Source organism: Enhydra lutris, unplaced genomic scaffold, assembly GCF_002288905.1.
Source record: "Enhydra lutris kenyoni isolate GAN:26980312 unplaced genomic scaffold, ASM228890v2 scaffoldscaffold1, whole genome shotgun sequence".
NCBI classification, from domain to species: Eukaryota; Metazoa; Chordata; class Mammalia; order Carnivora; family Mustelidae; genus Enhydra; species Enhydra lutris.
In genome coordinates, this window is record NW_019154085.1 from 8,247,395 (window position 1) to 8,269,149 (window position 21,755).

The 21,755-nt window shown below is 38.6% G+C and overlaps 1 protein-coding gene across 1 annotated transcript in view; it reads right to left on the bottom strand.

Annotated features, from left to right (window-relative positions):
- LOC111156405 (dynein axonemal heavy chain 7) overlaps window positions 1–21,755 on the bottom strand; it is a 263,890-nt gene that overhangs the window by 121,114 nt on the left and 121,021 nt on the right. The window contains exons 36-41 of the mRNA XM_022517313.1: window positions 20,852–21,049; window positions 11,259–11,414; window positions 10,232–10,400; window positions 8,226–8,352; window positions 6,820–7,039; window positions 470–1,342 (exon numbers count right to left, since the gene is read on the bottom strand). Of these exons, the coding sequence (XP_022373021.1) occupies window positions 470–1,342; window positions 6,820–7,039; window positions 8,226–8,352; window positions 10,232–10,400; window positions 11,259–11,414; window positions 20,852–21,049 (1,743 nt within the window). The remainder of the gene's footprint in view (window positions 1–469; window positions 1,343–6,819; window positions 7,040–8,225; window positions 8,353–10,231; window positions 10,401–11,258; window positions 11,415–20,851; window positions 21,050–21,755) is intronic.

The window sequence follows — 21,755 nt, forward strand, 5'->3', positions numbered from 1 at the left end:
TTCCTGCTCCTGTCAAGTAATCCTACTTCCACAGCTCTGAGCCCCAGGAACACGCTTTCCTCCCTCTGTCCCTTTATGCCCAACCTGTACTAAAGCTCCCCGCTATGCTCCACCCCCTCCTAACTGCTCCACTGTCCCCTCTCAGCTCCTTTAACCCCACCTGGAGCTGTCCCTCTGGGAACAGTTCCTTCATTCAGCTTTTCTCAGGGAAGCCTTCAGAGGACCCTGACTGATACTCAAATTCATCCTAAAACCTTCTGTAATATACTGAGCTTAATGATGGTATTTATGAGTAATAAGATGCTTTTCTCTTATGACAATTTTTTGAATTCTAATTTCATACAGTACATTATCATTGATCAGAAAATTCTGCTCAACCACCTTTTTGGGGGGAGTCTATAAAATAAGCCATGATGATGACGAAGAGTCACCATTTCCAGGAGTCTGTCTGAAATGTACATGGCCATACCTGAAACCAGTCAATGGTACAGCAGTTAACAAGAGCAGGGAACTTCCTGAGGCGGATCCGGAATGCATCTCCGATGGGACTCATGGCGAGGACCACGTGCAGCTGGTTGCGGCAGCGATCGATGAACATATTGAAAAGAGCTATGGGGCTTCCATCTGTCTGTTTGGTTTTATCCCGTTGGCGGTCTAACTGACGCATCTTATCACATATCTCCTGCTTCTCGTCTAACGCAAAGAGATTTGGAACCTCCCCAGCATTCAGCAGATTGTTGACATCTTCTAGAAATGACTCCCTTTTGATCTGAGTGTCTGTGAACAAGAAGACACCTTGCATCTCACCTTCGGCACATTTCCTTAGGATCACTTTTAAATCTTCGTGCCACTCAGTAGTACCATAGCCCTTGGAGATTTCGACCTGAAAAACTGAATAGTCAGCCATGTGGGCAGCTAATCTGGTGACAGATTGCCTCCCGCTCCCGCCAACACCAACCAGAAGAGCATGGCTGCGAGGCTGCTTCAGGATCCTGGAAATTCTGCTGATGTGCTCTATGGCAAATCGGAATAAGACAAGGCTCATGGTTTTCTTGCTCATATTGTTGTATTCTTCTAAGTGAGCTTCTGCTATCACTCGAAGATTATCCACATCCTCAACTTCTCTGTAGTTGGTGTCCTCCCGCCTGGGATCGTGGAAATCACAAAACATTAAGCTACGCAAATCATCTTCTTCTACCACCCCATCGTTATCGAAATCTAAGTGTTGAAAAAGCTCATGAAAATCTTCATCCATGTGTTTTTTCAAAATTTCTTGAATGTAGTTGATAAGCCAACTTCTATCTGCATTATCCAGAAGACGATCATAATACACTCTAAGGACCTGAATAATTAAAAAGCAGCTATAAGAACTGATTCTTCTATTTTTGTAGTTTTATTTACATACCAATCTCAAGTCATATAAAAACTACTCCAGGATATTTCTATGTGTTTTATTAAAGGCCTAGCCAAATAATCAGGCTGGAGTCATAATAATGCTTATTTTAAATATTAATTATGATCATATATATTTGAGATAATACATAGTTACATATAGTTATTAATATATAAAGGCATTTGGGGGGAACAGAAGAAGATTATAGAGATGCAAAGAATATTAACGACTGGGGCAGCTGGGTGCCTCAGTCAGTTAAGCATCTGCCTTCGTCTCAGGTTATGATCCCAGGGCGCTGAGACTGAGCCCCACATCAGGCTTCTTGCCGCTCCCTCCATCTGCCTCTTCCCCAGCTCATGCTCTCTCTCTTGCTTTCTCTCTCTCAAATAAAAAAAAAAAAAAAAAATCTTAAAAAAAGGTATTAATGACTAGAGAAGGGAAAAAGGACTAGAGAAAGAAAGTGGCTGCCTTTACTGGTCACTCAGGTACAGATAAAGGACTCCTTTACAGTGATCTTTCCTTTTTCCAAGTCAGGAAACATTCTGAAAATTATTGGAAAATGAATAGTATTATTTTTTAAGGCATATTTTTTGGGGGAAAAGAAATGTCTTGGGGCGCCTGGGTGGCTCAGTTGGTTAAGCCTCTGCCTTTGCCTCAGGTCATGGTCCAGGGGTCCTGGGATCGAGGCCCGCATCGGGCTCTCTGCTCAGCAGGGAGCCTGCTTCCCCCTCTCTCTCTGCCTGCCTCTCTGCCTACTTGTGATCTCTGTCTGTCAAATAAATAAATAAAATCTTTTAATGAAAAAAAAAAAAAGAAATGTCTTAGGTAAAAACCAAGTTTGTTTTGAACATTTATTATTTTTGTTATTAGTCACTGCAGAGGGCAATCTACTAAAATAAACTCTGGTGATATGTACATGTTATGGGACTGTTAGGAAATAGTTAATCAGGCTTGTCACATTAAACAACTATTTCCTCAACATGGTATAAGTGTCCCTTGGTTATTATCTGTTTGGACTGAATTGTCTCCCTCCCACCCCTCAAATTCATGGGGAAGTCCTAACCACAATATGACTATATTAAGAGAAAAGTCCTTTAAAGAGGTAATTAAAGTTAAATAAGGTCACAAGGGTAAAGCTCTAGTCCCATAGGACTGTCCTTATAAGAAAAGGAAGTGATAACAGAGTTTCCACTCTTTCCCTGCAGGTGCACAGGGGAAGGGCCATGTGAGGACACAGTGAGGAGGCAGCCATGTACCTACATTCGGTGGCACCCTGCAAGTGGACTTCTGGCCTCCAGGACTATGAGATTATTAAATAAATTTCTGTTGTCAAGCCCCTCTGTTTGTGGTATTTTGTTATGGCAGCTCTAGCAGACTAAGACGCATATGAGAGAAGCAATGCATATTTGTGCCAACAAAACTGTCATTTGGGGGAAATTACTGAACCCTGTCTGCATAAGCTGCTTCACCTATAAAATGGAAACAGGAATACTTGCTCGGCATTCCACTCCAGTTGCAGGGCAAAAATAAAACGGCAGTGTATGTGGAAGCATTGTAAAATTCAGAAATAAAATGATTACAAACCACCTTGAAATCAGCCTACTGGTGTTCCAGAGTAATGCTTTTAGTGTCTTCACTACTGTCAAGCCGGTGCCATAGCGCGTCATCCCTTTCTCTAGCTGTGGTGGCTGTGTAGGCAAATAGTATGAGTGAGGCTTCCTGCATACTCTCACTGGCTCAAAAGCTATTTGTTTATTGGACAATCTAGTTCCCTGACATAGGCCGATAGTCACATCCTTGGACTGAGGTACTGAAGACGTTGTACAATATTCCTGTGGGAGGAGAAACCCAAGCCAAGCCAGCCTCACGTATCTGGTATCACCGCTGAAGATGAGCTCAGAATACTCTTACCTAGCGGGCTACTTAGCAAAAACCGAAGGTCGCCTTTCCCGACTGTCAACAAACCTGTATTGAATCACCCGTGCTACCTGCCAAAATGCAGACGGCAGGGGCCCACTTGAAAACTTTGAGGACGATGCCTGGGAATATCTTATTTTTCTACTTTTGTTTCTTTATATAAGATACAAAAATCCTAAGCGCACAGCTCCCAAGAATTTTTACACATTTATACACCCAGGTCCCCACCACCAAGATCAAGATACAGAACACCTCCAGCACCTTCGCAGGCTCTCTCATGCTCCCTTCTGTGGATCCCCTGCTCTCTACTGTGATTCTGCGGCCCCCTCTTCCATTTGGAGAAGTTGATATATAAAATTTCTCTATCGTAAGTCTACATCATTCCAAGAGAGGTAATCTCTGGAATATTTTTATTATATTGTATTTATTTATTTATTTATTTATTTATTAAAAGATTTTATTTATTTATTTGACAGACAGAGATCACAAGTAGGCGGAGAGGCAGGCAGAGAGAGAGGAAGGGAAGCAGGCTCCCAGCTGAGCAGAGAGCCCGATGCGGGACTCGATCCCAGGACCCTGAGATCATGACCTGAGCCGAAGGCAGCAGCTTAACCCACTGAGCCACCCAGGCGCCCTTATATTGTATTTATGATTTGAGTTTATTTACCTCCAAGCCTGAATTACAGATTGTTTTAATTGATATATAATTCACATATCACAACATTCACTCTTTAAAAGCATATAATTCAGTGGGTTTTATAATATTCATGAAGTTAAGCAAACATCACAACTCTCTAATTCTAGAACTTCTTCACAATCCCCATGTAGCAACCCTGTACCCATTATCAGTCACTCCTTATTTCCCCCTGGCGCCCCCCCCAACCCCTGGCAACCATTACTCTGTCTCTGTTAACTTACTTACTCTGCATATTTCGTATAAATGGGATCATATGGTATGAGACCTTTTGTGTCTGGTTTCTCTCACTTAGATGATGCCTTCTAGGTACGTCCGTGTTGTGTATGCACAGCTCTTTCTTTTTAGGGCTGAATAAAATTCCATGGTGCGTATATACCACATTTTCTTTGTCTATTCATCAGCTGATATGTATGTGAGTTGTGTCCACTTTTTATTATAGTTCTAATAACATTTGTGTATAAGCTTTTGTGTGGACATGTGTTTCCAGTTCTCTCGAGTGCATGGCTAGGAGCACAACTGCTGGGTCACATGGTAGCTGTGACGTTTGAGGAACTAGCTGTTCTCTGAAGCAGCTGCACCACTTTTCATACCCCCGAGCGGTGAATGCGGGCAGGATTCCTCCGCCAATTCACGAGCACTTGCTATTATCTGCCATTGGGGTGACAGCCATCCCGTGGGTGTGAGGCGTACCTCACTGCGGTTTTGATTTGCATTTCCCTAATGACTAATGATGTTGAACATCTTTTCATGTGCTTATTGGCCATCTGTATATCATCTTTGGAGAAATGTCTATTCAAATCCTTTGCCCACTTTTAAATTGGTTATTTATCTTTTACTATTGAGTTGTAATAGCTCTTTTTGTTTTCTGGATCTGAGACACTGATCAGATGTATGACTTGCAAATATTTTTTCCCACTCTGTGGGTTGTCCTTTCACTTTCTAGACAATATCCTTAGAAGCGTGAAAATTTTTAACTTTGATGAAATTTATTTTTTTCCTTGGGTCACTTTTGCAGAATAACTATATTTAATAAGCAAATAAGATTTTAGGCACACAAATGTTTGAAAACCATGGAGAAGCCAAAGGGAACATAAAATAGTAAGCCAGTTTCATGCCTTGAAAACCATTTAATAAAATTACATTAGGTCTTCTGATTTGATAAAAGTGTCTGGACACCTAAAGGACACCTAAAGTAGTATCTGGCCCATATTAGACCTTTAGGAAGTCTTTTTTGAGTGAATAGAAACAAAACACAAGTAGAGAGTTGAGTTCAATTACTTCATAATGTTTTTGAAACATTGAAAACTATGTGTCTAACACTGTTCTCAGTGCTGCGAATAAATCAGTGACCAAAAAAAAAAAAAAAAAAAAAAATCTCTGACCTTATGGAACTTGCCTGCTGTCTGAGGAAGATGGGACAATAAACATGACAAATAAATTTTATGGCATGTTAGATGCTGATAAATGCTATGAAAAGAAGAAAAATAGAGTAAGTCAAGAAAGACTGGAACTACTAGTGGGGTGAGAGCCTGTTGTGTATAATAGGGTGGTCAGCGTGGGACACATGGAGAAGGAAAGATTTGCTCAAAGGCAGTAGGAAGCCAGTGCACAAGATCCGGGACAGCACTCCGCGCAGGGAGAACAGCCTGGAGGCCTGTGCTGCTGGTGAAGGTGAATGAGCGTTCTCACACAAGAGGCAGCCTGACGGGAGCCAGGAAAGAGGTACACGTATGAAATCTTGTGGGTCACCAGAATTTTATGTTTAATCCCTCCCGGTGAAGTAGAGTGCTCTTGAAAGGTTTTGAGCTGAGAACTTAAACTCATTATATTGCATGAATATCAAAAATGTGAAGTTATTATATTATGAATTTCATTACATTAAAAATTCCATTTCTAAATGTCTTTTTGAAATTTTTATTTCAATAGCACATGGTTTTAACATAGCACATTCCTATTTTCTAGATTTAACTACATTATTAAAATTAAAATAGCTATATTATTTACATATTAAAAAATTTTTTCTTTAATGTTCCTATAATTCTTTGTATTAAGTTATTATTTTTGATGCCTTATTTTATTGTATTCTTTCTCTCCTTCTTTCCTCAGATTTTTATAAGAAAATGTTCACCCACATTCCTCTTCCCACAAAGGACTTAAATATACTTTCAATATATTTTTATGCTTTCAAAACTGGTTTGTTTTGTAGTTGTTTTGGCATCTAGAAATACAAGTAAGTAATGTAAACAAACACATTCTTTTCTTATAAAAACACCTCCTTAAAAAATATTCCATCTCAAAAATTATTTGAAATCAAACTAACAAGGATTAAGTCACTTAAGGGAGATTGACCCAAAGTGATACCTACTTAGAAATATCTTTTTTTTAAAGAGTTTATTTATTTATTAGACACACAGAGAGAGATCACAAGTAGGCAGAGAGGCAGGCAAGAGAGAGGGGGAAGCAGGCTCCCCGCTGAGCAGAGAGCCCGATGTGGGGCTCGATCCCAGGACCCTGAGATCATGATCTGAGCCGAAGGAAGAGGCTTAACCCACTGAGCCACCCAGGCGCCCCTAGAAATATCTTTTAAGTCAACAAAAATTTCTAAAACCAGGAGATAATCCTTTTTAAATATCATAAAATATATTAGTGTTAAATATTCTTTTAAATTATCTTGATTATTGGCCTCCATAATGCCAAATAGCTGAATGAATGTCAACAATACAAACTTGGAAATGCTTCTTTTTAGCCAGTTGTTACCATGATAAAATCTTTGTTTCTGGCATAATCATATTTCAGTAACACAAAAATTTACCTCATGAACCCAGAGACGTTTAATCACTTTTTTGGTTTCTGCTGTTTCTGGCCTTGACAGGCAAACGCCCTGAATGACACGGGAGAAATCACGGAGGTTGAACAAGTAGTGGGATTTAGCTGGCGTGGGCAGGAGATTCTTCATGGCTTCCTTATACAGAGTCATTGTACCATTAACAATTTGTGCAGTCAAATCTAGAAAATCATCTGGAAATTTATAACTTAAAAAAATGTAATAAAAAAAGAAAACATTAGCATATCTGATACATAAATGATATTTAGCATGCCTAGTGTGGAATTTATTCTGATTAAATAATTGATTTAATTTATAAAATTACCATTTCTCATAATAGTAATAATAATAATAATAGAATTTTAATTTATTTTAAAACTACCTGCCATTCATTATTTTATTTTATGATTAAAGAAACTCCATGGGAAGGCAGGACTAATGTCATGGACTTAGAACTACTTAAATAAGTGGACAAAAGAGCCAGCCAAAGAACCCCGATAATATAACTCGAATCCAGCATCCACTAGACAAATGTGTCATAATCACTTTCACCCCTTAGCATTTTTAATTGCATATAAAAGGAATCCCTGAAGAACACTGGTGAAATGAGTATTTTCAGAGAAAACAGGAAGGAAATAAAAATACAGAATAAGGAAAAAGAAGAAAAGAAAAAAGAGAGTTAAAAAGAAAGTGAAATAGGATTTAAAAAAGAAGGGCAAATGGCACAATGAGGGTAGAAAGAACATGTATAATGAATATCCATTTGGGAAAAACTGACTATCTTTAATTTCTGGCTTGATGAGGAGCCAGATGTCTGTCTCCATCAGCACTAGACAGGGCAAGGAAAGACAATTTCTTGAGAATGGACATCAGGGAGCTGAGACTTGCACTGCCCAGGTCCACTTGGCTCCCCGACCTCTGCATTCCTGAAAGTGCAGAGCCAGACAGCAACGTTTCCCCTAGGGTACAGGCTCAAAGGCTATACTCTTAGGTATGAATCTCCTTGAGAAACTCAAGAGTTCTACTACAGGGTATCAAAGTCACAGGATAAACCTAGCATACATCTTTCTAGCATTAATTGTATTAATGGTGAAAATTCAAAACATTAACAATTCCACCATGGACATACTATATAGCAGAATGCAAAATTTGTATGTATTTTGGGGCTAAAATTCAAGACATCAGACAGAAAGAGAAAGATACTGTGGCCCCTTCTTGCTATGCTCCCATACTTGGAGATGAGAGCAGCAGAGGGGAGCAGTGTCACCTGTTATCTTTTTCTTTCTCTAGAGATGTTTTCAGGGAATAGTTCAAGAAGTATTACCTATATTGATACATTTCCAAAAGACTGTATACCCACTAGTGAAAAAAGAAACACACTTTAAATTACTTACCAGGTTTTAAAATGCCAAGTTAAGATTCTAGAGAAGATTGCAAACATAGATTTATCACTAAACTCATTGATTGTTATAATATTGAAATGTCTCATATATCGGGGTGTTACTGGATTTCGACCACCACCTAAATATTAAAAACAGTAACTCTTAACAATGTTACTACTACACTCTAGAATATTTTCTCCAATATTTTGCAGCATAAAACAATTTGAAAGATGGACAAATTCACAGCATACAGAGAAATTAAGAGTACTTGTTTGGGTAACCCTGATCTAAAAACAGTTTTCCCCCAAACTCAACACATTGTTTTTCTAGTCAAATTATTTGACTGAGTTCTTGAGTCAGGTCAATTTACTAAATCAGACCAGACAGAAAACCACCTTCTCTGTGACTCATATACCCCAAAGCAGTAAACTAGAAACATCCTCATTACAATACAACATTAAAATACAACATTTTAAAATGGTAATATTGTATGCAATATTGGCAAACATGACTCGTCAAACTTAGATTCTTTCCCACATGGCTGAAGTTCAGCACGATCTCAGCATTTAGCCTAACTCTTTCCACTCATCCTAAAATGAATTTCCTGAAGTCTAGTCTATGGGGTTCATGTGGCCACTTCATTGACTGCTTGCATTTTTAAAAATTTAGAGATTGTCTCACTTTCATAAAATAATGATTACATTTTCAAAGATGAAGCTTTTAAAAAAGATTGTATTTATTTATTATGAGAGAGAAAGCATATATAAGTGGAGGGATGGGCAGAGGGAGAGAGAGAAAATCGCAAGCACACTACACGCGGTGTGTGTAGCCTGACTCGGGCTTGATCTCATGATCCTGAGATCATGACTTGACTCAAAATCAAGAGTTGGACGCTTAACAGACTGAGCTACCCAGAAACCCCTCAAATATGAGGCTTTAATAATGAACTTAGAATGCACCATCATTAAAAAAATCATCGGTATTATTTTCTTTAAATATATAGATGAATCTTATTTTTTTAGAAAAGAAAAAATGAGGCAAACCATAAAACAGACTCAACTGTAGAGAACAAATTGAGGGTTGCTGGAGAGGAGGTGGGCAGGGGATGGGTTAAATGGGTGATGGAGATTAAGGAGGGCACTGGTGAGAGCACGGGGTGTTGCATGTACATGGATGAATCACTAAATCCTACACTCGAAAGCAATATTACACTGCATGTTAACTAGATAGAATTTAAATAAAAACTTGAAAGAAAAGAAAAAAAGCATTTGAAGTGGCCCAGGAAGTATGCTGAGAGCAATTACTGACTCAGAGCAACCTGACTGGGTTACAGGTCAAAAGGTCAGTGGGTCAGGAGGCAAATACCAATGAGATTCCCTGAAGACATGATATATGGAGAAAAGGAATTTTTTAAAGACTAGAATACCAGCTTCAGTTCAGGAAAGAAAAAAAAAAAACAGTTAAGAATGTCCAGTTTGTTGAATCAAGCCACTATTAACCCATCATAAAAAAGTTTTCCCTGCATAGATTCTTTCAAGTTTATCAATTTCCCTTGGGAAATGTAAAGAATCTTTAAGGGTTAATTCTTTTGGCTATTTGCTTCTTAAATTCCTCTTAACAGCCTGTCTAAATCCAAAGACTCATTTAATGGGACTTGATTGGGGAAGAAACAGGGGTTTCATACAGTTGAAGAATTAAGGAATATAACACAGGGAAATGAGCTGCTTCACAGGGATCTGGGTCCTTAGAATACAGAGAAAGGAAGTGCAAAGTTCCAGAAGGTGGGTGAAAAAGGATCTGGAAGAACTGGTAGGAGAATGGCCCCAAGGAAGGCATCCCACTTTGTAGTGTTGACCATTGTAGTACATTCCCATAGGTCACAAAGTATACACAAAGAAGACATATACACAAAAAATTGTAACTTAGTCCAGTTGGGTTTCTCTTTCTTTCTCTAACCATCTCTCTAGGTATAGCCACAGTCAAGTCAATTTTAGTAATTACAAACTCAGAAGACGTACCTGGAGGTCCCATAGCGCACATGATTTGAATGTCTACTAGTTTAATCATAGAACAATCTTTTAGGTCATACCAATTCCAGTGATCTAACCATTGTCTAAGCAACTCAATGGGAGGCTGAGCCCCATATACTTCCCGAGCGGGCATATTGACGTCATCTACAAAGACAACCTGAGAGTAAAAAGAGAAGCAATATTAAAAAATATTAACACCTTAGTATATTGTCCAATTGTGTAGATGGTGTTGAGGCAAAGAATTAGATTATCTTCTTGCACAAACATATGTGAGAAATGATGGTCTCTTTTCAAATAAAAAATAATATTCCCTAGCATCCATGCTTCTAAGGAATAGGGAAAGTCTCATTACTAACCTTTCTAGGTTAAGAATTGAGGATTTATTCATCTTCTCACCCAATTTGTTTATCAATATGCCTCCTCTTTTTCCTTGTACAACTTCAACACATTAAAGTAAACGAGAAAGGTAGGATTTTAAGAATGATTATAACATTGGAGTGGTGACAACTGAGGTTCAGAAGGGTATTTGTGGCAGAGGAACACAGAGAAGTCAATTGATAGCTGAGTTGTTTAAAGGTCTAGAGGAGCAAGCGGCAAGACTCTGCTGAGCAAAAATGTTCATCAGAGAACTAGAAAGGTGGATAATTTCCTAGCTGAATATTCTACTTTTTAACTCAAAGGGCAACTGCCTGTTTTTAATGTCAAGTTGCCTAATGCACATGCAGACAGGAACAGACTTTAAGGAAAATTGAATCAAAATTAGTGATTAAAGGGGCACCTGGCTAGCTCAGTGAGCAGAGCATGCAACTCTTCATCTTGGGGTTTTAAGTTCGAGCCCCATGTTGAGTGTAGAGGCTCCTTAAAAATAAAATCTTGGAAAAAATTTGTGATTTAAAAAAAGCAACAACATACAAAAAGATGTCAAGTCCTAGTATAGCTGTTTTCCTGGTTCTGTTGCAGAGGGCATGAAGAAGACCCATGCCATACCATATGTATAGAAACAGAGAACAGTTACCATTCTCTTGCCCAAAGGAGGACCAAAAACTCCCTTTCTTCTTTTGTCCAATTTTGACATGATAATATTCTGAGTCTGAGCTGCTGTAGTTTGTGCCGAGAAGTTAATTAGCAGAGGCTTGTAGATTTCTTTATTGAGTTGATTTAGAAGAAAATTCTATATAACAGGAAATAATAAAATGAACCATAGTTGGAATTATGCCCTGACATTTCAAAATAAACACTAAGCATCATTGTCGACACACTTGAATTTAGAGTGTCCTAACATTGCGGAAGAAGAGATGGAATCAATAGATATAACAGTTACCATACCAGTGGTGTGTCCCTGTTTGTCCAGGCCCTGTGCATGTGGCTTCTCTGATTTCCAAAGCCACCACACAGAGTACTTGTCTTCTTAACATTAAGTCATAGGGACTCAGAGGCTAAGCAACCTGCGTATGGTCTCAGGGGTGGGGCAAGAATTCAGATTGCCATGTGTCTCTTTCCAGATTAATGTTCATTTCATTATAGTTTATCTTTCCACTTAAATACCAAGTTTTCTGACTTATTAGTGAGGAAGCTTAAATTGTATAACTGCATATTCAGAATGGATTTCATTGGAAAGCAGGTGCAGTCACACTGATTCTGAATCAAGGTGTTGTGTTCTACAAATCATCTTGTAAAAGAGATAGGAAAATATTTACGTTCTGTTAGGTAGAAAAAATGAACCAAATTGTGAAGTATGTTCCCCATTTTGTAAAAAGTTTTTTTTGTTTTGTTTTGTTTGTTTGTTTTTGCCTGGGCAGTTTTAATGCATGGGCTGAATTTGGGATGAGGATACAAATGAAAGGAGGCTTGATTTTTCTCCAAGCACTGCCTTTAACAATGTCAAGTCTCCATTCCTTGACTCTTGATGATATCTTGGGTAAATCCCTTAACTTTCTGTATATGCTCAGAAAGATCTTTTTTTTGTTTTTTTGTTTTGTTTGTATTTTTTCTAATTTAAATTCACATTAGTTAACATATAACGTAGTATTGGTTTCAGGAGTAGAATTTAGTTACTCATAACTTATGTATAACACCCAACGTTCATCACAAGTGCCTCCTTAATGCCCATTACCCATTTAGCCCATCCCCCCACTTGGTCCCCTCCAGCAACCCACTGTTTGCTGTTTATGGTTAAGAGTCACTTATAGTTTTATGGCTTACCTTCCTCTCTGTTTTTTAAGATTATTTATGTTTTAGAGAGAGATGCGCAGGGGGAGGAGCCGAGAAAAAGGGAGGGATTGGGGGAGGGAGGGCGGGAGAGAGGGAGGCAGAGAGAGCAGACACCCCACCGGGTATACCGGGTACACCGGGTACACTGGGTATACAGCCCCACATGGGCCTCAATCCCATGACCCCAAGATCATGACCTGAGCTGAAATCAAAAGCTGGATGGCCCAACCACCTGAACCACCCAGGCACCCCTCCCTCTCTGTTTTTATTTTCTTTTTCCTTCCCTTCATCTGTTTTGCTTCTTAAGTTCCACAGATGAGTGAAACCTCTTGGTATTTGTCTTTTTCTGACTGACTTATTTTGCTGAGAATACACTCCAGATCCATCCATGTTGTTGCAAATGGCAAGATCTCATTCTTTTTGATGGCTGAGTAATATTCCTCTCTCTCTCTCTCTCTCTCTCTCTCTCTCTCTCTGTGTGTGTGTGTGTGTGTGTGTGTATACCACATTTTTATCCATTTATCAGTTGATGGACATTTGGGCTCTTTCCATAATTTGGCTATTGTTGATAATGCTGCTATAAACACTGGGGTGCATGTGTTCCCTCGAATCATCATTTTTGAACCCTTTGAATAAATACTAGTAATGCAATTGCTGGGTTGTAGGGTAGCTCTGTTTTTAAATTTTTGAGGACCCTCCATATGGTTTTACAGAGTGTCTGCACTAGTTCCCACCAACAATGTAAGAAGATTCCCCCTTTCCCCCAAACTTGCCAACATCTGTTGCTTCCTGAGTTATTAATTTTAGTCATTCTGACTGGTGTAAGGTGATATATCATTGTGGTTTTGATTTGTATTTCCCTGATGCCAAGTGATATCGAGTATTTTTCCAAGCTGTTAGCCATTTGTACGTCTTCTTTGGAGAAATGTCTATTCATGTCCTCTGCCCATTTCTTTACTGGATTATTTATTTTTGGGGTGTTGACTTTAATGAGTTCTTTATAGGCTCTGGATACTAGCCCTTTATCTGGTATGTCATTTGCAAATATCTTCTCCCATTCTGTAGGGCTGCCTTTTAGTTTTGTTGACTGTTTCCTTTGCTGTGCAGAAGATTTTATCTTTATGAAGTCCTAGTAGTTCATTTTTGCTTTTGTTTCCCTAGGCTCTGGAGATGTATCTAGCAAGAAGTTGCTGTGGCCGAGGTCAAAGAAGTTGCTGCTGCCTGTGTTCTCCCCTAGGATGTTGATGTTTCCCTGTCTTTCATTGAAGTCTTTCATACATTTTGAACTTATGGTACAGTTTCATTCTTTTGCATGTCACTGTCCCATTTTCCCAATACCATTTGTTGAAGAGACTGTCTTTTTTCAACTGGATATTCTTTCCTGCTTTGTCAAAGATTAGTTGATCATTGGGTCCATTTTTGGGTTCTTTATTCTGATCCATTGATCTATGTGTCTGATTTTGTGTTAGTACCATATTATTTTTATGACCACAGCTTTTCAATACAGCTTTAAGTCTGGAACTGTGATGCCTATAGCTTTGCTTTTCTTTTTCAACAGTCCTCTGGCTATTTGGGGTCTTTTCTGGTTCCATATAAATTTTAGGATTATTTGTTCTTGCTCTGTGAAAAATTCTGGTGGTATTTTGATAGGGATTGCATTAAATGTGTAGACTGCTTTGGGTAGTATAGACATCTTAACAATATTTATTCTTCTAATCCATGAGCATGGAATGTTTTTCCATTTCTTTGTGTTCTCTTCAATTTCTTTCATCAGTGTTCTATAGTTTTCAGCATACACATCTTTTATCTCATTGGATAGCTTTATTCTTAGTTATCTTATGGTTTCTGGTGCAATTGTCAATGGGATTGATTCCTTTTCTGCTGCTTCATTATTGGTATATAGAAATGCAACAGATTTCTGTACATAGATTTTATATCCTGTCACTTTGCTGAATTCATATATTAGTGCTAGCAATGTTTTGGTGGAGTCTTTTGGGTTTTCCACATAGAATATCATATTGCCTGCAAAGAGTGAAAGTTTAACTTCTTCCTTGCCAAACTGGATGACTTTTATTTCTTTTTGTTGTCTGATTGCTAAGGCCAGGACTTCCAGTCCTATGATGAACAATAGTGTGAGAATGGACATCCTTTTCATGTTCCTGACCCTAGGGGGGAAGCTCTCATTTTTTTCCCCATTAAAAATGATATTCACGGGGTGCCTGGGTGGCTCAGTGGGTTAAAGCCTCTGCCTTCGGCTCAGGTCATGATCTCAAGGTCCTGGAATCGAGCCCCGCATCAGGCTCTCTGCTCAGCTGGGAGCCTGCTTCCTCCTCTCCCTCTGCCTGCTTCTCTGCCTACTTGTGATCTCTGTCTGTCAAATAAATAAATAAAATCTTAAAAAAAATGATATTCACTGTAGGTCTTTTTTATAGGGCCTTTATGACATTGAGGTATGTTCCTTCTATCCCTTCTTTCTTGAGGGTTTTTATCAAGAAAGGATGTTATATTTTGTCAAGTGCTTTTTTTTTTTACATTTATTGAGAGGATCATATAGTTCTTATCCCTTCTTTTATTAATATGGTGTATCACATTGATTGATTTGCAGATATTGAATCACCCCTGCAGCCCAGGAATAAATCCCACTTGATCATGATGAATAATCCTTGTAAAGTACTGTTGGATTCTACTAGCTGTTGGATTCAACTATCTTGTTGAGAATTTTTGCATCCATGTTCATCAGGGATATTGGTCTGTAGTTCTCTTTTTTAGTGGGGTCTTTGTCTAGTTTTGGAATCAAGGTAATGCTGGGCTCACAGAAAGAGTTTAGACATTTTCCTTCCATTTCTCTTTTTAGAACAGCTTCAGAAGATGTATTAATTCTCCTTTAAATGTTTGGTAAAATTCCCCTGGGAAGCTATGGCCCAGGACTCTTGTTTGTTGGGAGATTTTTGATTACTTATTCAATTTCTTTGCTGGTTATATGTTTGTTCAAATTTTCTATTTATTCCTGTTTCAGTTTTGGTAGTTTATATGTTTCTAGGAATTTCTAGGAATTTATTCATTTCTTTCAGATTGTCCAATTTTTGGCATATCATTGCTCATAATAATCTCTTATAATTATTTGTATTTCTGCATTGTTGGCTTTGATCTCTCCTCTCTCATTTGTGATTTTACTTACTTGGGTCCTTTCTCTTTTCTTTTTGTTAAGTCTGAGTGGGGCTTATCAATTTTGTTAATTCTTTCAAAGAATGAGCTCCTAGTTTTGTTGATCTGTTCTGTTGGGTTTTAAAAATTTCTATATCATTTATTTCTTCTCTAACCTTAATTTTTTGCCCTCTTCATGGTTTTAGGCTTTATTTGTTATTCTTTTTATAGCTCCTTTAGGTGTAAGATTAAGTTGTGTATTTGAGACTTTTTTCCTTCTTGAAGTAGGTCCGTGTTGCGGTATGCTCCCCTCTTGTGACTGCCTTTGCTGTATCCCAAAGGTTTTAGACTGTTGTGTTTTAATTTTCATTTGCTTCTGTGTATTTTTTTAGTTCTTCTCTAATTTCCTATTAGTAGGAAACATCCTTAGTAGGATGTTCTTTAACCTCCATGTCTTGTCATCTTTCCAAACCTTTTCTTGTGGTTGTTCAAGTTTCATAGCATTGTGGTCAGAAAATATGCATGGTATGATCTCAGTCTTTTAGTACTGATTAAGCTTGATCTGTGACACCATGTGTGATCTATTCTGAAGAATGTTCCATGTCCACTTGAAAAGAATGTATATTCTACTGCTTTAGGATGAAATGTTCTAAACATCTGAACATTTGTTAAGTCCATCTGGTCCAGGGTGTCATTCAAAGCCATTCTTTTCTTGTTGATCTTCTGCTTAGATGATCTGTCCATTGCTCTGAGTGGGGTGGCAAATTTCCTACTATCATTGTATTATTATCAATGAATTTCCTTATTAATTGATTTATATATTTGGGTGCTCCAAATTTGGGGGCAAATATTTACAATTTTTTAATCTTCTTGTTGGATAGACCCCTTTATTGGGATATAGTGCTCTTCTTCATCTCTTATTACAGTCTTTAGTTTAAAATCTAATTTGCTGAAAAATGTATGGCTACTCCAGCTTTCTTCCGATAACCACTAACATGATAAATGTTTCTTCACCCCGACCCTTTCAATCTCCAAGTGTCTTTGGGTCAAAAATGAGTCTTGTAAGCAGTATATCAATGGATCTTGTGGGTTTTTTATTCATTCTGATACTCTATGTCTTTTGATTGGAGCATTGAGTCCATTTACATTCAGAGTGATTACTGATAGATATGAATTAGTGCCACTGTATTACCTGTACACTTGCTGTTCCTGTAGATCATCTCTGTTCCTTTCGAGTCTTTGCTGCTTTTGGTCTCTCTTTCCAACTCACTGAGTCCCCTTTAATATTTCTTGCAGGGTTGATTAAGTGTTGACAAACTCCTTTAGTTTTTGCTTGTCTGGGAAACTCTATCTTTCCTTCTGTTCTGAATGACAACCTTGCTGGATAAAGTACTTGGATGCATATTTTCCCCCTTAGCATGTTAAATATTTCATACTACCCTCTTCTGACCTGCTAAGTTACTGTGCCAAGCTGCTGCTAACCTTATGCATCTAACTATGTAGGTTAAGGATGTCTTTTCCTTAGCTACTTTCAGAATTCTCTACATTTGCATTTTGTAAATTTCACTATGATATGTCCTGGTGTTGACCTGTTTTTGTTGATTTTGAGGGGAGTTCTCTGTGCCTCTTGGACTTAAATGCCTGTTTCTTTCTCCAGGTTAGAGAACTTTTCAGCTATAATTTGTTCTAATAAACTTTCTACCGCTTTTCCTCACTCTTCTTCTTCTGGGACTCCTAAAATATGGATATTCTTATGCTTTATGAAATCACTGAGTTCCCTAAATCTATATCCATGATCTAATAGGCTTCTTTCCCCCATTCTTTTCAGCTTCATTATTTTCCATAATTTCATCTTCTGTATCACCTGTTTCCCTGCTCCTTCCGTCCTCACAGTGATTACATACAGTCAAGTTTGCATCTCAGTCATAGCATTTTTTTATTTTTACCCTGACTAGTTTTTAGGTCTTTTATCTCTGTAGCCAGGGTTTCTCTAGTGTCTCCTATGCTTCTTTCATGTCCAGCCAGTGTTCTTATGACTGCTGTTCTAAATTCTTGTTCAGATACACTGCTTATATCGGTTTTGAGCAAATTCCTGGCTGTGACTTCTTCTTGATCTTTTGTGGAGAATTCCTCCATCTTGTCACGATGTCTAGGTTTCTGTCTTTTGTGTATTATGAAAGCTTGTTATGTTTCTTGCCCCTGAGAGTAAACGTGTATTAAGAAGGAGTCACAGGGTGCCTGTGTGGTTCAGTGGGTTAAGCCTCTGCCAGCCGCTCAGGTCACGGTCTCAGGGTCCTGGGATCAAGCCCCACATCGGGCTCTCTGCTCAGTGGGGAGCCTGCCTCCCCCCTCTCTCTGTCTGCCTCTCTGCCTTTGTGATCTCTGTCTGTCAAATAAATAAATAAAATCTTAAAAAAAAAAAAAAGGAGTCACACACTGTCCAGGGCTGGGCACTTCTGAAAATGTTTCTCATGTGTGCTGTGTGCACTCTGCTGTTGTGTTTTGGCTGCTCTTTCCCAGAGGCTGGTCCTCTGCAGAGTTCCTCCTTGCTAGCAATGGGGAGTGTTTAGGACTTTAACTAGGTATGCTTTGATCTCTTTGTTAAAATAAACCTGAAAAAAAAAAAAAGCCTCATGCAAAAAAAAAGAGAGAGAGAGAGAGAGAAAGAGAGAAGGAAAAAGGGAACAAAAAACCTTACACAAACGAACAAAAAACTATAAACCTGATTCTAAAGTGGAGGGGGGTGAGAAAGAAGGAAAAAAGAAAAAAAAAAAGAGAGAGAGAGAAGAAGCTTGATCCAAAAAAACAAGAAAAGGAAACAAACCAATAAATGAGCAAAAAACTCTATAAGCCCAATTTCCACCCCCCCTCCAAAGAAAGAAAACGAAAAGAAGTCAAAAAATAAAAAATATTTTTAAAAAAAGCCTGGTCTTATTTCCACCAGAACTGAAGCTGACACTTTGGAGCACTCAGTGATCAATAATTCGGTACGTGTGCAGGGGTCTGTGTTGTTCCTCCCAGGGAGAGGCCTGCTGCACAGGCTCATGGCCAGACCTACCTTTGTAAAGATGCAGAGGGGTAGGGTTTGGTGCAATCATCTCCAGCCTCTGCTGGAGGCAGTGTTTCTCTCTAAAGTCCAACTGTACTGGTGGGCAAGGGTACTGGCAGGGAGAAACTTGGGATGTGTGTGGAAGATGGTGTCTGTCACCCCATCCTCTCCCCCCCAGGTAGGTGACCTCAGGGCCACCACCCTTCAGGAGACACTCACACAAATAATCTCCCCTCCTATGTCCCAGGCCCTCATCAGGTCACCACGCTCAACTCTTCTGTGCCCGGGCCATCAGCATGCCTTGTGCCACAGTTCTCCTATGTTTTATCTTGGGCACATGGCTGGAATTCAAAACTCCAAATCTTAAAAGGACCCAGGAAGGCACGGACCCACTCTCCTCTAGAGGAGAGGAGAGCTAAGACCAGCACATTCATGTCCCAAGCAGTCGCATGGACATGGCAGCGCCTGGAGTCTATGGTGAAGCAGAGTGAAAAGTCCCCACCAGGCTACCTGCCCTCAGCCGGCACCTCTGTCCCCTGCTGCTGAATGGCCATTCAGCGGCGCCCTTGGAGAGGCATACCCTCTTCCAAATGTACTCTGGGAAGGTAAACATTTGTTCTCTCCCAGTGTGACCAGGGGATTCCCACAAACCAAGACACACATGGTGTCTTGAGCCAGCCCTCCACATTGCTTCCTCGCCCACCCGCTCCCTCTCTCCCTGACTTCTCACCACAAAAAGGGCCCCTTCCTCTCCATGGCACCACAGCTTTTCTCTCCCCCATTTCAAGTCTCCAGACTTTGCATCAGCCACATTCTCTCCCTCCTATTGTGCAGAATGTTCTCTTAATCCTCAGATCAATTTTCTAATTGTTCATAATGATCTGATGCTGATCTAGCTGTGTTTGTGGGTCAAGGCAAGCCTGGGGTCCCCCTACTACTCCACCATCATAACTCCTCCCTCCAGAAAGATTGTTTTTTAACCCTGGTCAAACCAAACCTTGACTTAAAATCTCAGTTTAAACTTCTCCCTTCCCTGCTCTTGGACATTCCCTGATGCATCCTGCATGTAAATTATGAGAAGGGTGCCATCACAATCTTTTGTGGAAGATATTATTCAATAAATGATACCAGGACACTTGTTTAACTACATGTCCAAATATAGTTCAAAAAGGTTAGCAGATTAAATCAAAATATAAAATCAATAAAGAACTGGAAACAGATATTGTCATAAAGTGGGTGAATGTGTGCTGAAAGCCTGTAATGCGAGGGACCACTGATGGCTTCTTTGGGCTCCTCTACTTGCTTTGCCCTGTCTTCCCACCCACTGCTGGATGGGGGACAGAGCTAGACGAAGAGAGACAAGAGTCCTACCTTACTGGCATCACTGTGGTTCTCTCTTAGCTAATGCGGTCTTGCCTGCTGTCATGGAAATCTTCCAAATGTTTGCTCTTTTAGAGGAACAGAGCTGCGAGATCTTTAGCAACTCCAAAGAGATACCCACACTGTACAGTTCTCAGCCATAAGTGAACTAATGGAGCTCCCATGCTGCTGTGGGCCGTCATCTAGAATGGAGCCCCAAGAAAGCTGAAGTCCACTTATCTTCCACACTGTCCAGGTGACCCTGGAGAAACCTGCACTTACCTCTCATGACAAAGCTGCGGGTGCTACTCACTATTAGCTCCAGCCAGTTTCTGCCTTTAGAAATCTTCTAAGGAAGAGGCAAGAACTGGCCTTTGTTCAGTATGACCTTCTAAATACAAGGGAACCAAGACTATGTAGAGCTACTGTATTTTTGACATTATCTGCTAGAGCAGCTAGCATTTTTTTTTACCAAACACACAATGGGCATGATTCCAGAAGTCAAAGAAAATCATTTTTATTACTACATAGTAATCTTCCATATACTAAACAATTTTGAAAATTAAGAATTAAACACCTCTTCCTTTCAAGGGATATAAAATCTTCATCCTAATGAGCTATTTTAAAGGTAAAATAATTTAAAAAGGTATAATAATTTAGTGATATAAAATGGAATCATATCTTTAGTCCATTTCTAAAATAAATAGGCAGTTAAGAATTCTCTGTGGCTACATCAACATATTTTAATATTTAAAAATATGAGATCTACTATTTCAGGTAGTTAAAAAATAACATTCTTAAGAATATGATGGATATTTTAACATGTAGATTTCTTTAATACTTACAATAATATAAACGCTCTTTCCAGTTCCTGTTGGTCCTACAAATATTGAAGGCTTTTGATGGGTGGTCAACAATTCCATTAAAGCAGAGCATCGCACCGTGTCCAGAGTTGGTACAATGATTTCATTAAACATCACATCCTTAGGAATTTGAGGAGCTTCTGCCAATTTCTTTACCCATGGTTCCCATTTTCCTATTCCCTGTTTATAATAAACAGCCAAATGATGAATGTTATATTATAAAATACTTTTAAAAGCTCTGTTATTCTGTGCCATTATAGAAAAGATCAAAAGATCAAGACGAAAAACAAAACAAAACAAAAAAACCACAACAAAACAAAAAAACCACTGACATTTACATTTTTGTTTTTATCCTTTAAAACACTTCACCCTGAGTTTGAAAGTTAAATTTTGTGTTAAATTGTGGAGAAACTAGGCTTTCATATGAATCAAAAAGAAATGGCAATGCTGTGATATTTCTGATTGCTGAAACCACTGATTACGTTAAACCAAAGATCAAATATTTTGTCCAAATGTTAATTTTTTTTAATGACACTAAGAAATAGACTAATTAGTGCATTAAATAGTAAAGAATTTTATTCAATAAGTGTTAACAAATATAGAATTTTTTTCCCTAGAACATCAGCTGCATGTTGCTTGTACTTTTATTAATGGTATTTATAACATAAGCTTTTTACGTGAGAAAATCATTTTACGTGAGATTTTTTTTTAAATTGTGGTTTTAAAAAAACTCCTAGAATTCATCTTCAACCATTTTTTAAGTATACAGTTCAGTAGTGTTAACTATATTCACCTTGTTGTGAAACAGATATCTAGAATGGATAAGATTTCTTCGTGTGAGATTATTATTATGAATTAACATTATATCATATTTTTGTATCCAACT